Genomic DNA, 15,120 nt, shown 5'->3' with positions numbered 1-15,120 from the left:
GTCAGTACTATAAAAATACATTGAAACTTTGAGCACTCAAAAATAAAAACGGTGATCTAAAGTTTACTTAAGTGCTTTATTAAGCCTGGCAAAAGAAAAAAACTAGTACGGTAGATAAATCACACAGTTTGATCCATTATCAAAATTATAAATATAATGAAAGGTACTATGATGGAGTACCACACAGATACCTCCAACTTTAGCTGAGCGTAGTACCTTCAGTTTTAGCCATCTTTGACCTGAATCCTCGTTTCAGAACATCCCTTGCAGTTAGGATTAAAATGGTCTGTTCTTCATTTATCGAGACAATATCTAGAACATGTGGCGAAAGAAACTTTATTCATTATTTCTGGAGATATATTTCATTATATGTTAGACCTGAATCACCGCCTGAACCACAGCAGCTTGCAGTTAGAACATGTGACTGACATTCGTTTTTCTTAGTTGTAGCCACATTACCAATTACGAATGAGCCTTCGTCTAAGTACCGATGGTTAATGTATGTATTCCTTAGTTCCATATTGTCACTGGCATCAACACTGTTCGCTAAATTGTGTCTCTGTTTACCTGGAGTAACAATGACCACTGGTCAATGTAACCCCGAAACAGGGAAATCACGCACATGACCTCAGAAATCATAATATAGAGGCAGACACATAAATGTGAACAAAAAATTAATCAGTGGTCTATTTTGAGAATTAATCGAATAATATACACGGTATATTTGCAAGCACCCATCGCTTTGCAGTTGAATGACATCGGTGGATTTTGCACAAACTGATTTTAACACACTTCTCGTTCACAATTATAAACCGTAACAGGCTCGCCAACCATTGCGCAAGAAAATCGGCACGACATTGCGCCATTTAGTGTATATTCATGGAACTTTACCACCAAGTAATATATACTAAACATCCAACTGATAGCCAGCAGAGAGCTGTAAAAATGTTTGTCTATAATTGGTCAAAGTAACTATGACGGTCAAAGTAAATCCAGTTTACGGTAAGGAAGTGGTTTTTAGCTATTGTAGCTGACAACTTACGACACCAACCTTTTCTTTTTTTCTTGGAACTGTATACCTTTTTACTGTGGCACTGCATGGAGCCTTCGAAGAGTACTTCGGCGATATAACACTTGTGGATCTTTGTGCCGTGATGGGACGCGGCACGTTTCGGCTTGGATTTTCCGGCGGCGCTGTAGCGGTCCGGGTTGCTGACTGCTACACTGTCAGCCAAGGATAGCAGCATGGCCGCCAGGTTGTCAGCATGTCGAGTATCGGTATGACCTCAGTGAATGGGTAATTCCGAGTTTGTGGCGATGGTGAAGCCATAGAATAATCTAAGACGGTAACCAAGTTTTATTGGCAGTTCATTCTAAATAGCGAAGTCGGCCAGGGCCAGTAGTGAGGTACTATTAGGTGTCGAATTGCAATAACTGCAGTGTTGGCTGGGATAGCCTTGCTGAGGAGGCGGTGTCAGCACAGTCCCCTGGGGAGAAGCAGCCAGTAGCGAGTGCTGTCGGCAGGCCGGAAGGTTGTAAATCGGACTCGGTGTGATATCGGACGAACCCAGGCTCTGCGGAGGCGACGGACTGTTAGGCACTGGAGTGTGCAGAATGGCTCCACTCGAGTGCAGCCAGCATGAAGCCCAAGTGCATCAGGCTTGCTGACGCTAGCAGGTCCTTGACTGTACCTCGTAGCCGATGTGGACGTTGGAAGCAGCCGGCTTGGGTGCACACTGCATCAGCGCTGAGATGAAGTGTAAGCCTGAAGCACAGCGTGCCACTGGTGGTAATCACGTGAGAAGCTCGCACCAGAAGTAGTCACATCAGAAGTCCTGTCTGATGCCAGGACAGGCCAGGTCAAACGTATGGTGACAACAGACAAGTCCCCAGTGCAAGCCATAGACCCAGATATATGCGTTCAGGTGGCGCTGTTGTGACAAAAAGCCTCACTTATTGCCACGTCCACCTGAAAAGCACTGCCCCATGCGTTCTAAGTGGGGCAAGCCGTCCTGTTGTAAGGCAGCTTCCAGAATGCTGAATGTAATATTACAGTGCCTACCACCGGAATTCGTAACTGATAGCCAACTGTGGCCCACTCGAGCTGAAGCCGCTACAGTTTCTCCCCTCTTGGGAGTAATTAGATCCTCCGAATTCCAGTCTGCTCCTGAACCGTGGAACTTGCTATAATGGCATGAATCTATTGTATTTGCTTTTAATTTTCCCGTACTCATTATATACAATTTTTTTCCGTTCTTCTTATTAATAGGCACTGCTCACAGGTGTAATGTCCTTAGGTTTGCCCCTTCCATCTGGCAGCAGTGCCAACCACCTCGCACGGACAGGAGTGTGTGGATCCAGTAGGCATCCTGCCACATTACGAAACTATGTATTCACTGCTACTCACCAGCTGCCTTCATTCACTCTTGTACTTACTCTTAACAACTTTGTATCTGTCTTCTCTAAACAAGGTATCCTGTCTATCACACTTCACAAATGTATCAACATCTTATCAGACTAAATTAAAACGTTAACGTTCCACTGAACCCATTACAACCTTATACATTCCCTGCAAATAGACATATTATCTAGAAGTTTTTTAACTTATATTACAATCGCACTCTTTAACTACAGCTAAATGTGTCCTCTATGCTATTACGCAACCCTCTTGGTTGAATGCAACTCCTTCTAAGACTTCAGTATTCTAGGTGAATTTCCTGTTATCATGCCCACCGTGGAATCCCGACACCTTGCTACGCTGCGTTGAGCCAGTTCGCGTCCTGTAAAGACAGAAACCCCTAAACCAATGACGCCTTTGCGGTACTTACCTACGTTCCAATTTGTTAGCGCTGTACCACGGTTTACATCTCTCTTACTAAAAAATAGAATAAGCAGTAGGCGTGTAACACAGAAACGGAAAAAGAAGAGGAAATCCTTGCTCACAAATGACGCAATCTGGATGTCAAACGCATAATCTACTAGTGTAGATTCTTGGAGAACTCCAAAATTCCTAATTTACTTATCAACACTACTCACAACAAACTATACCTACCTCTCACGCCGAAGGTTCGATTCCTGCCTCGGTATGGGCGTGTGTGTTGTTCTTAGCGTAAGTTAGTTTAAGTAGTGTGTACGTCTAGTGACCGATGACCTCAGCAGTTTGGTCCCTTAGGAATTCATGCGCATTTGAACAAACTATACCTAAAATAGCCTACTATCTGCATTGACTTATACTTCCCCGGCAACCACGGCCTTTCTCGCCTCAACCATGTTTTCTACCTGAATTGCTTTGCAAAATGTCCCTTCCTCTATCATACCCAACACACCACACGGTGTTGCTCAGTGCTCGGGGTCCCACGACCTTGCAAGTTACCTTGTGTACATACAGCCGGTATTATTGATTATTCCCTTGGCCTCTTTCCAGCCAATAAGCCGTAAACTTCTCTACAGAACAAGCTAGTGCACGAGAGGGCAGCTGGTGTGAGATTAGCAGATGTGACCGGAGTTACAACAACAGGAAAGGAGCTCTCTGGTGAATGGGGAGTGTATGGAGAAGCGAAACAGAGAATTAGATGTTGTCGCTTTTAAAGTAGGACGGGGACATTAAGTCTTAAGAGCTTTATTTGTTTTATTTTATGACTTGCTTGCAGTTTTAACTGAGTATACATTAAAGCTAGGACACAAACAGCCAGATATTGGAAACACTCCAGAAACGAGTAGCTGTGGATTACATTTGTGTGTTGTATCATAAACAACGATAGCGACCAAAACTAGGTATATAATCGACATAACAGGGAACAGGAAAAATTCAAGGAAGAATATAAGCCACGACCCTACGAGAGGTTATAAAATGCACACGCTGCCTCTCAGTAACATTTCTGATGACAGTAACACCCCTGCTAATGCCAGTTCTCATGCCAAATTAGCGGTCAATGGCAGTGACGCAAGAAAAATGCTGCTGTGAAGATAAAACCGCTTAGCAACAACCCATTCTGTACAGCAAAGTCAGCCAGCGTCCCTAATCAGGAACTGTTGAGGCACCAGAATGTGATTGTTGGCAGTGTTGGCAGCAGCCGGCTGGGGCGACCGTGCTGAATAGGCAGTGGCAGCACAGCATGCCGCGGTGAAAAAACGAGCACTGATTGAGTCTATACTCGATATAACAAGCAGCAGGACAACGGGACCAGAAAAAAGGACAAACGGATATCAGCAGCCCGCGTGTGTCTATAAAATACACATGCAAATCAGTGGTCCACGGCGGTGACGCTAGCAAAATGATGGCGTGAAAGCAAAACCACTTTATCCAAAACTCCTACATGCTGCCTCTCTGTTGCATTGCTGATGACAGTAACACCTTCGCTAATGCCAATTGTGATTCCAAATTAGCGGTCCATGGCGGTGATGTAAGGAAAATGCTGGCGTGAAGACAACACTGCTTTAGCGACAACTCATTCCGTATGACAAAGTCCGCCTATGCCCCTAGTCAGGAAATGTTGGGGCATCGGAATGTGATCTACACCTACATCTACGTGATTACTCCGCTATTTACAATAAAGTGCCTGGCAGAGGGTTCAATGAACCACCTTCAAGCTTTCTCTCTACCGTTCCACTCTCTAAAGGCACGCGGGAAAAACGAGCACTTAGATTTTTCTGTGCGAGCCCTCTTGGTAGTGCTGGCAGCAGCCAGATGATAAGACCTTGCTGAGTAAGCGGTATCGACTGAGCCTGCCTTAGGGAAGCAGCTTGCACGGAGTGAGTCTATACTCGACATAACGAGGAACATGACACTAAGACGAGGAGAAATGCATGGTAGAATAGATACCAGGAGCCCATGAATGATTATAAACGGCACGTGCTGTGTCTCACTTGCATTGCTGATGAGCGTAGCAGCACCTCTGCTAATGTCACTTCTGATGCCAAATTAGCAGACAGTGGCAGTGGCACCGGCCGTTGTGGCCGAGCGGTTCTAGGCGCTTCAGTCTGGAACCGCGCAACCGCTACGGTCGCAGGTACGAATCCTGCCTCGGGCATGGATGTGTGTGATGTCCTTAGGTTAAGTAGTTCTAAGTTCTAGGGGACTGATGACCTCAGGTGTTAAGTCCCATAGTGCTCAGAGCCATTTGTACCATTTGAAGTGGCAGTGGTACGAGGAAAACGCTGGTGTGGAGATAAAATAGCTTTAGCTGCAACTCATTCTGTATAGCAAAGTCCCAGTGTCCCTAGTCAAGAAGCGTTGAGCCTCGGAATGTGATGTTGATAGGTCTGGCAGCAGCCAACTGGGGCGACTTTGCTGCCGTGGCGAAACAGCCATCAGCGAGTGAGTCTGTTCTCGACATACCATGGAAAAGAACAACGGGATTAGAAAAAAATCTAAGGTTGTATAGATGCCAGCAGTGAATGACTTTGTTCTCGACATAACGTGGAAGAGGACAACGGGATGAGAAAAATATCTAAGGTTGTATAGATGCCAGGAGCACCTCTGCTGATGCCACTTATGACGCTAAATTAGCGGTCCATGGCGGTGATGCAAGGAACACGGTGGCTTGCGCAAAAAACCACGTTAGCAGCAACTCACTGTGCACAGAAAAGTCGGCTGGTGTCTCTACCAGGAGCTGTTGAAGGACTGGAATGCGATGTTGGTAGTATTGGCAGCAGCCGGATTTTGATTTATTAAAAGAATTAACATCTTTCTTGCAAAGTTTAGAGATTTCGTAGACGATGTTCATTATACATGAACTTATAAAAATGTGCTATGTTTTATCATTCAAGACATGTGATGACAGTAGGTCACCGTACTTAACCAGAATGACTCAATTGCCTTCGTACCAGAGATAATTAGCAATCGAAGTCAGTCATCTAAAATCACACACTGCATTTTCCCGCCAATCAGGTCTTTCTTTTTTAAATACTTAGCAGCACTATGCGCACAAAATTTTCGTTCCAGGCTACAGTAACAACCGGTCTGAGAATCTGCGAAACTTTCAAGTTCACAGCGATTAGAAGATTTTTACAAAAATAAAATAAAAGACTTTTGTACATAGTTGTACGTGAACAGTAATACAAGTGCATGCATGTCCTCATACTCGAGCGACATTGTTGATCGCCACTGTTGTGCTCCCTGTCTGATGGATATAAATCCATATGAGGAATATGTAGATTTTCAGTAATGTTGTTGTTTGAAAGGAAAATTAATGCTTGGCAAATTACCTTCATCGAGTAACAGTTGAAAATAATCGGGGGGTAGACGTGTTTGGTACTTAAATCCAAGAAAGACTGACATTATAATTTTTTCTAATATTGTACGTCAATATTTTGTGTGTGTGTGTGTGTGTGGTGATTCATAATATGACAATAGTCTTAGACCACTGGAAATAGAAAATGATTAACAGCAACGTGTGACCTCTTTCCGTAAAGTATCTATCATCTTCGTGCTTTGAACTAAAATAAAAACCAAAATTAAGCCGCATCTAAAATAAGGTGTAGGATAGGCTACATCGTCCACACATTCAATTTTGCAAAATTGACTGTGTGGACGATGTGGCCTATTCTATCTAAAATAAGGTGTAGGATAGGCTACATCGTCCACACAGTCAATTTTGCAAAATTGACTGTGTGGACGATGTGGCCTATTCTACACCTTATTTTAGATCGACGTGACGGTGCTGTGCAGAGTATATTTATATTTTTGACGATGCCATTACGGCCTTATCACTTTAAGACATGGTTTAAAAAAGATCTGAGGATGGTCATCACTGACTGAAACCGGTCATCGTCAAAAGAATTGATATTGTGATCAAAGACTGGAATAAAAAAACGTTTGACAGTATTGAATCACTGTTCATATAAGTGACTATGTCGCAGCTAGCGGAATATGTAGACACTCTGGACAGCATGTTGGGTTACAACAGCGGTATGTGAGCGAGCGTTATCCTGTTGGAAAATACTTCATGGAATGCTCCTCATGAATTGCAGCACAACAGATCGAATCACCAGATTGACGTACAAATTTGCGGTCAGGGTGCGTGGTATAGCCATGAAAGTGTTTTCCTGCTGTTAGACGAAATCGCACCCCAGACCGTAACTCCAGGTGTAAGTCTAGTGTGTCTAGCACGCACACAGGTTGATTCCAGACCCACAACTGCCGTTCTCCTAAACAACACACGGCATCACTGCCACCGGCTCAGAACCAGTTTGCATCGGAAAGCACATCAGACCTCCACCCTGCCCTTCAATGAGCTCTCGCTTGACACCACTTGAGTCGCCAATGGTGGTGGTCAGGGGTCAGGAGAATGCACGGTACTGGGCGTCTGGCTCGGAGCTGTCCTTGAAGCAACCGGTTTGTAACCGTTCGTCGTTTCACTGTGTTGCCAGCTGCTATTCAAATTGTTGTGCAGTCGCATTGCGTTGCTCAGAGCCATACGCCGAACACAGTGGTAGTGCCACATGGTCGTCCCAAGCTCGATCTTCTTGCGACCGCACGTTCTCATGAGCACTGCTGCCAGCATTCATGTAAAGTGGCTACATTCTTGCCAAGTCTTGCTGCATTATCGCATAAGGGACTTCCATCTTCTCGTAGCCCTATTACACGATATCGTTCAAATTCAGTAAAGTGTTGACAATGGCATCATTGTCAACATAACGGAATTCTTAACTGATATCAACCCATCATGTAAAATCTAAAAGATAACTGAATCTCACGACTGTTATTGCGTGTATTTAAATCAAACCTGATTTGCATCCTCATAACGGCGCTACTTTCTCCACTCTTAGGCAACTGGCCCCAAATCTGAAAGACGTCATCTTTCAGATGTAGGAACACGCCCACCAACTTTTGTTTATGTCTCAAAACTCGCCCTTGGTGATGCGATTTTCTCCGTCAATGTAGTACACTCGATGTATAATTGTTCTGCTGTTTTGAGGGACGTCATTGTTCCATATCACACCTCTAACATTCTCTTGTAATCTTTCTGCTAGCTTCCTCCGGCTACTTATTTCTCTGTAGCATCTTCCATTGTCATATATTAATCTCCCCAGATATTAGAAACTCTCCTCCTTCGTCAGTTGTTCCCCACCAATTATTATTCTAGATGTGACTCTCTCTTATTCTTGATTGTAATCATCATGTTACATTTACTTACAGAAATACACTCCTGGAAATTGAAATAAGAACACCGTGAATTCGTTGTCCCAGGAAGGGGAAACTTTATTGACGCATTCCTGGGGTCAGATACATCACATGATCACACTGACAGAACCACAGGCACATAGACACAGGCAACAGAGCATGCACAATGTCGGCACTAGTACAGTGTATATCCACCTTTCGCAGCAATGCAGGCTGCTATTCTCCCATGGAGACGATCGTAGAGATGCTGGATGTAGTCCTGTGGAACGGCTTGCCATGCCATTTCCACCTGGCGCCTCAGTTGGACCAGCGTTCGTGCTGGACGTGCAGACCGCGTAAGACGACGCTTCATCCAGTCCCAAACATGCTCAATGGGGGACAGATCCGGAGATCTTGCTGGCCAGGGTAGTTGACTTACACCTTCTAGAGCACGTTGGGTGGCACGGGATACATGCGGACGTGCATTGTCCTGTTGGAACAGCAAGTTCCCTTGCCGGTCTAGGAATGGTACAACGATGGGTTCGATGACGGTTTGGATGTACCGTGCACTATTCAGTGTCCCCTCGACGATCACCAGTGGTGTACGGCCAGTGTAGGAGATCGCTCCCCACACCATGATGCCGGGTGTTGGCCCTGTGTGCCTCGGTCGTATGCAGTCCTGATTGTGGCGCTCACCTGCACGGCGACAAACACGCATACGACCATCATTGGCTCCAAGGCAGAAGCGACTCTCATCGCTGAAGACGACACGTCTCCATTCGTCCCTCCATTCACGCCTGTCGCGACACCACTGGAGGCGGGCTGCACGATGTTGGGGCGTGAGCGGAAGACGGCCTAACGGTGTGCGGGACCGTAGCCCAGCTTCATGGAGACGGTTGCGAATGGTCCTCGCCGATACCCCAGGAGCAACAGTGTCCCTAATTTGCTGGGAAGTGGCGGTGCGGTCCCCTACGGCACTGCGTAGGATCCTACGGTCTTGGCGTGCAGCCGTGCGTCGCTGCGGTCCGGTCCCAGGTCGACGGGCACGTGCACCTTCCGCTGACCACTGGCGACAACATCGATGTACTGTGGAGACCTCACGCCCCACGTGTTGAGCAATTCGGCGGTACGTCCACCCGGCCTCCCGCATGCCCACTATACGCCCTCGCTCAGAGTCCGTCAACTGCACATACGGTTCACGTCCACGCTGTCGCGGCATGCTACCAGTGTTAAAGACTGCGATGGAGCTCCGTATGCCACGGCAAACTGGCTGACACTGACGGCGGCGGTGCACAAATGCTGCGCAGCTAGCGCCATTCGACGGCCAACACCGCGGTTCCTGATGTGTCCGCTGTGCCGTGCGTGTGATCATTGCTTGTACAGCCCTCTCGCAGTGTCCGGAGCATGTATGGTGGGTCTGACACACCGGTGTCAATGTGTTCTTTTTTCCATTTCCAGGAGTGTACAATAATTCCCGTATCCTTGTGTTATTCGTTCCTCCTCTTCCTCTTCTGTGTTTCCCCAAATCGTCAAATCATTTGTAAACACTATTGTTTCCTATTTCCTTCGCCAATTACTTGGGCCTCTACGTTCCTTATCTCATCCATCACCACAATGAGGACCAATGGTGAATGTGGACTTCCACTGTCTCAAGCCGTTCTTCTGTTTCAGGCAATTTTATCTCTCTTCTCCCAGTTTAACACAGCTGACACTCAAATTGTGCATTGTCTTATCCTTCGTACAGATGTTTACTCCTCTGTTCTCCAGAGACTTCCATACCTTGATTCTACGTAATCATGTCCTTTTTCAGAGTACAGGAAGGTGATTAGCAGAGCTGTTCCATTTTAATACTGATACTTCTGTAAATGTCTTTCGGTGAAAATTAGACCTACTGCAGACCTTCCTGCTCTGAAGCCATGTTGGTTTTCTCTCATCCTTTCTCCTGTTTTGGTCCAAAATCGAGTTTCCAAAGCTTTCTCAAAGATAAAATGACTCATTAGTGTGATTCCCGATAGCTTTGGCACTATTTTATATTACTTTTCTTGAATATCGGTATAACTGCTCCGTTATTCCAATCTTTAGAAGTTCTCCTATCTGCCAAAAGTCCAACGTTTCGTCCACTCACGGGAGGCGGGCAACGGCATGAAGCAGGAGACTGTCCTATTGTCCATAGGGGCGGAGCGGGGACTGAGTGTGCCCTGAGACCGCTACGGTAGCTTTGAAGGCCCTACGGGAACTCTGAAAAGTGACGGCTAAAGGTGACGTGATGAAGCTACGATAGGCCCAGCAAGCCAGCAGTGGATAACCCTACTTTCAAAAACGGAACAAATGTACTGCAGTAAGCCTCTCTAATTCAGATTAAACCCGACGTTCCTCAGGCAGAAACTAATTTCAGAAACTTAGACGCAATAAATTTTACAAATATCAGAGAGAAGCACAAAACCTTATAGCACCAAGTTAGCCTCGTAGCAACAGTTCAGATTGACGATCTGCTTTACAACAGACATAAGACTTTGCTAATTATCTGTTGTCCAGAGAGAGACATACAACTGCCCCGCCCCTCACCCACCCAGTTCCTAATGGGATTTTAAACATCAATGACTTTACACAGCCACGTGTAAAAAAAAATCCTCAGATATGAGATCATGGAACTATTTTTTTGAATTGTCTGTGAGACGTGAGCGGATTTCTAAATAGGAAATCAAGGCGATAGATAGATGTCGGAAATTGTATCTCGGTCAAGCACATATGTTTTCCTTTTCAGAGGTGTTAAGTACCGTGCAATGAATTCTTTGCTAGAAAGCATCACACGTCGCTTCATAATAACAGAGTTCTCTTAAAAATGGACTTACCCATCTAAGTATGGGATGACTGAGGTTGGAAGTGTTGCTTATGACAGCGAAAACTGATAACAGGAGGTCGCTTGCAGCCAGCGAGCCGAGACAGCAGCGTAACATCAGCCGGTACTTCCTGGAACACAACGAATCTATTAATACATCACTACTTGGCCTATCATTCCGTATCCATTCGTGTTCTGACTAGCTCGAAATGTTAACAAAACTCTTCAACCTGATTTCCAGCACTTCATTGTATGTTCCGTCCTTGAAAAGCCTGATCTGCTGGAACAACCTCAGTCAGCATACATATTACCCCTCATACGCAATCAATTCACAACCGTTCCCATCGCAGTTGTAATCAACCCCATTTCCCTTAGACCTATCCATCCTACCAGTTGCAACTACTGTAGCTGTCGTAGCTCAATGAAAGGCTCTAATCCATTCGCTTTCTGCGTAAGTCAGATCCTAGTGACTGACTTCACCACTATCAGTCCCTTGGTTCACGTACACTCCACATTCAGTACAACCTCCTCTCCAACGCTTTCACAGCCAATTCTTAATACTAATTTGGTATCTTTTCTTTCTATATTCCTTTCACTAGTAACTTGCTGCCCGTCCCTGATTTGCAAGGGCATCAGTTACTTGTAAGTATTTACGGCCGGACGACGTGTCTGGTGTGGCAGTAATTCTGTTTACGGGGCACTGCGCATTACAGTTATAATTAAACAGCAGAAAACAATGTTAGTAATTGATAATCATCATTTTCACATAAATTAAACGCTATGGTGCTGCTTTTCAGCCTTTCAATTACAAATAAAGAAGCATTTAATAATATAACCATAAAACACTCATGACGTGCATGACGTAACGTTATGATTCTCATATACGTTTGGTTTTTGTTGGGGCCTCCAGTGAGAGTAGGGATGGATATGGAAAAAAGAAAAAGATACCAAAGCAGTACAAGAATTGGTTGTTTCAAATAAGTTACAGGATTCTGATCAAGATGTTACTAACAACTCTACCATTGGATGTAGCGACTGGAAAAAAGGCACTCAATTTGGCAATCATATGATAGATGCTTCTCATAATTAGTCTGGTTCCACTTTTAATACTACGTACAAGATACATTCTGCACAGTAATGTTGGACATATCGTTCTTTTCACAGAATTTGCATCTGTGAGATGTATACGCGGGAATTTTCTAGATGCAGGTACTCAGCTGTGAGAAAACAAATAACAGGAAATTACTGGAACAAACGCAATAGACGTTAGCACTCAATTTTCTAATCTGTCATAATATGCAAACAAAGTCTGTCTAGAGATTTGCAACCACTGCGCTGTCATGAGAATTGAATTAGGTACCTGACATATAGGGAGAGAGAGGAGAGAAAGAGTGACAGAAAGAGAGAGAGAGTTTTTTTCTTAAAAAGGAGAGTAAAATAATATTAAAGCAGAAACCAAGAAAACAATTATGTAGATGCTAACTAAGAACATAAATTAGTAACTCAAATGACGCATTTTACTTAATAGTAAATGCATTGTCGATTAACTTTCCCAGTTTCTGTTTGTTTCTGACATATTCTCCGCTGCCTCATCCATTGGCAATTTAACTGGCCAGAATACCTCTCCACATCTGCATTACTAAACGGCTAACCAGTTAATGGTTCACGGTGCACGATCCCAGTTGCAGACTGCGTATTATCGGTTTAGCGGGGCAACAGAAATTTGATTTTCAGCATTTCATATACAGGGCTATTGCAAATGATTGAAGCGATTTCATAAATTCACTGTAGCTCCATTCATTGACATATGGTCACGGCACACTACAGATACGTAGAAAAACTCATAAAGTTTTGTTCGGCTGAAGCAGCACTTCAGGTTTCTGCCGCCAGAGCGCTCGAGAGCGCAGTGAGACAAAATGGCGACAGGAGCCGAGAAAGCGTATGTCGTGCTTGAAATGCACTCACATCAGTCAGTCATAACAGTGCAACGACACTTCAGGACGAAGTTCAACAAAGATCCACCAACTGATAACTCCATTCGGCGATGGTATGCGCAGTTTAAACCTTCTGGATGGCTCTGTAAGGGGAAATCAACGGGTCGGCCTGCAGTGAGCGAAGAAACGGTTGAACGCGTGCGGGCAAGTTTCACGCGTAGACCGCGGAAGTCGACGAATAAACCAAGCAGGGAGCTAAACGTACCACAGCCGACGGTTTGGAAAATCTTACGGAAAAGGCTAAAGCAGAAGGCTTACCGTTTACAATTGCTACAAGCCCTGACACCCGATGACAAAGTCAAACGCTTTGAATTTTCGGCGCGGTTGCAACAGCTCGTGGAAGAGGATGCGTTCAGTGCGAAACTTGTTTTCAGTGATGAAGCAACATTTTTTCTTAATGGTGAAGTGAACAGACACAATGTGCGAATCTGAGCGGTAGAGAATCCTCACGCATTCGTGCAGCAAATTCGCAATTCACCAATAGTTAACGTGTTTTGTGCAATCTCACGGTTTAAAGTTTACGCCCCTTTTTCTTCTGCGAAAAAAACGTTACAGGACACGTGTATCTGTACATGTTGGAAAATTGGCTCATGCCACAACTGGAGACCGACAGCGCCGACTTCATCTTTCAACAGGATGGTGCTCCACCGCACTTCCATCATGATGTTCGGCATTTATTAAACAGGAGATTGGAAAACCGATGGATCGGTCGTGGTGGAGATCATGATCAGCAATTCATGTTATGGCCTCCGCACTCTCCCGACTTAACCCCATGCGATTTCTTTCTGTGGGGTTATTTGAAAGATTCAGTGTTTAAACCTCCTCTACCAAGAAACGTGCCAGAACTGCGAGCACGCACCAACGATGCTTTCGAACTCATTGATGGGGACATGCTGCGCCGAGTGTGGGAGGAACTTGATTACCGGCTTGATGTCTGCCGAATCACTAAAGGGGCACATATCGAACATTTGTGAATGCCTAAAAAACTTTTTTAGTTTTTGTATGTGTGTGCAAAGCATTGTGAAAATGTCTCAAATAATAAAGTTATTGTAGAGCTGTGAAGTTGCTTCAATCTTTTGTAATAACCCTGTAAGTACTGATCAGGTTTAAAAATTTATAGTGCTTTTATAACCTACTCATTAAGAGTGAATGGCTTCCGCCAGTGGTCTAGCAGACCAGTTTCATGTGAGACCAATTTCCGTCACTCTGATAAAAAGAAGTAACAGAAATATACTGAGGTGACAGAAGTCATGGGATACCTCCTAACATCGTGTCGGGCTTCCTTTCGCAGCGCCTTATACACCAACCCGACGTGGCCATGGACTCAACAAGTCATTGGAAGTCCACTGCAGAAATACTGAGCCGTGTTGCCTCTACAGCGAAAGTGTAGGATATCGTGCACGAACTCACCTCTCTAGTATATCTCACAAATGTTCGATGGGATTCGTGATGGGCGAGCTGGCTGGCCGAAACATTCACTTAAACTGTCCAGAATGTTCTTCAAACCAATCGCGAACAACTGTGAATCGGTGACATTGCGCATTGCCATCCACAAAAATTCCACGGTTGTTTGGGAATATAAGGCCCATCAACGTGTGAAAATGGATCTCAAGTAGTCGAACATAACCGTTTCCAGTCAATAATCGGTTCAGTTAGACCAGAGGATCCCATCCATTCCATGTAAACACAGCTCACACCTTTATGCAGCCACCACCAACCGTTTTGACAAGTTGGGCCCATGGCTTCGACGGATCCGCGCCACATACGACACCTACCATCACCTCTTACCAACTGATATTGGGACTCATCTGACCAGCCCACGGTTTTCCAGTAGTCCAGGATCCAACCGATATGGCCACGAGCCCACGAGAAGCGCTGGAGGCGATGTCACGGTGTTAGCGAAAGTACTCGCGTCGGTCGTCTGGGTCATAGCCTATTAACGCCAGATTTCGCCGCACTGTCCTAGTAGACACTTTCGTCGTACGTTCCATATTGATTTTTGCGGTTATTTCATTCAGTGCTGCTTGTCCGTTAGCTCTGATAACTCTACGCAAACGCCGCTGCTCTCGTTCATTAAGTGAAGGCCGTCTACCCCTGCGTTGTCAGTGGCGATAGGTAATGCTTCAGATTTGACATTCTCGGCACTCTCTTGACGACGTGGATCTTAGAATGTCAAATATGTA

At 45.0% G+C, this 15,120-nt stretch overlaps 1 protein-coding gene across 1 annotated transcript in view; it reads right to left on the bottom strand.

Annotated features, from left to right (window-relative positions):
* LOC126456095 (gastrin/cholecystokinin type B receptor-like) overlaps positions 1-15,120 on the bottom strand; it is a 61,883-nt gene that overhangs the window by 26,461 nt on the left and 20,302 nt on the right. The window contains exon 2 of the mRNA XM_050091850.1: positions 10,957-11,074. Coding sequence (XP_049947807.1) covers positions 10,957-11,074 — 118 coding nt within the window. The remainder of the gene's footprint in view (positions 1-10,956; positions 11,075-15,120) is intronic.

This window comes from Schistocerca serialis, chromosome 2 (genome assembly GCF_023864345.2).
Source record: "Schistocerca serialis cubense isolate TAMUIC-IGC-003099 chromosome 2, iqSchSeri2.2, whole genome shotgun sequence".
Lineage (NCBI taxonomy): Eukaryota > Metazoa > Arthropoda > Insecta > Orthoptera > Acrididae > Schistocerca > Schistocerca serialis.
This window is presented reverse-complemented; position numbering and strand designations above follow the sequence as displayed.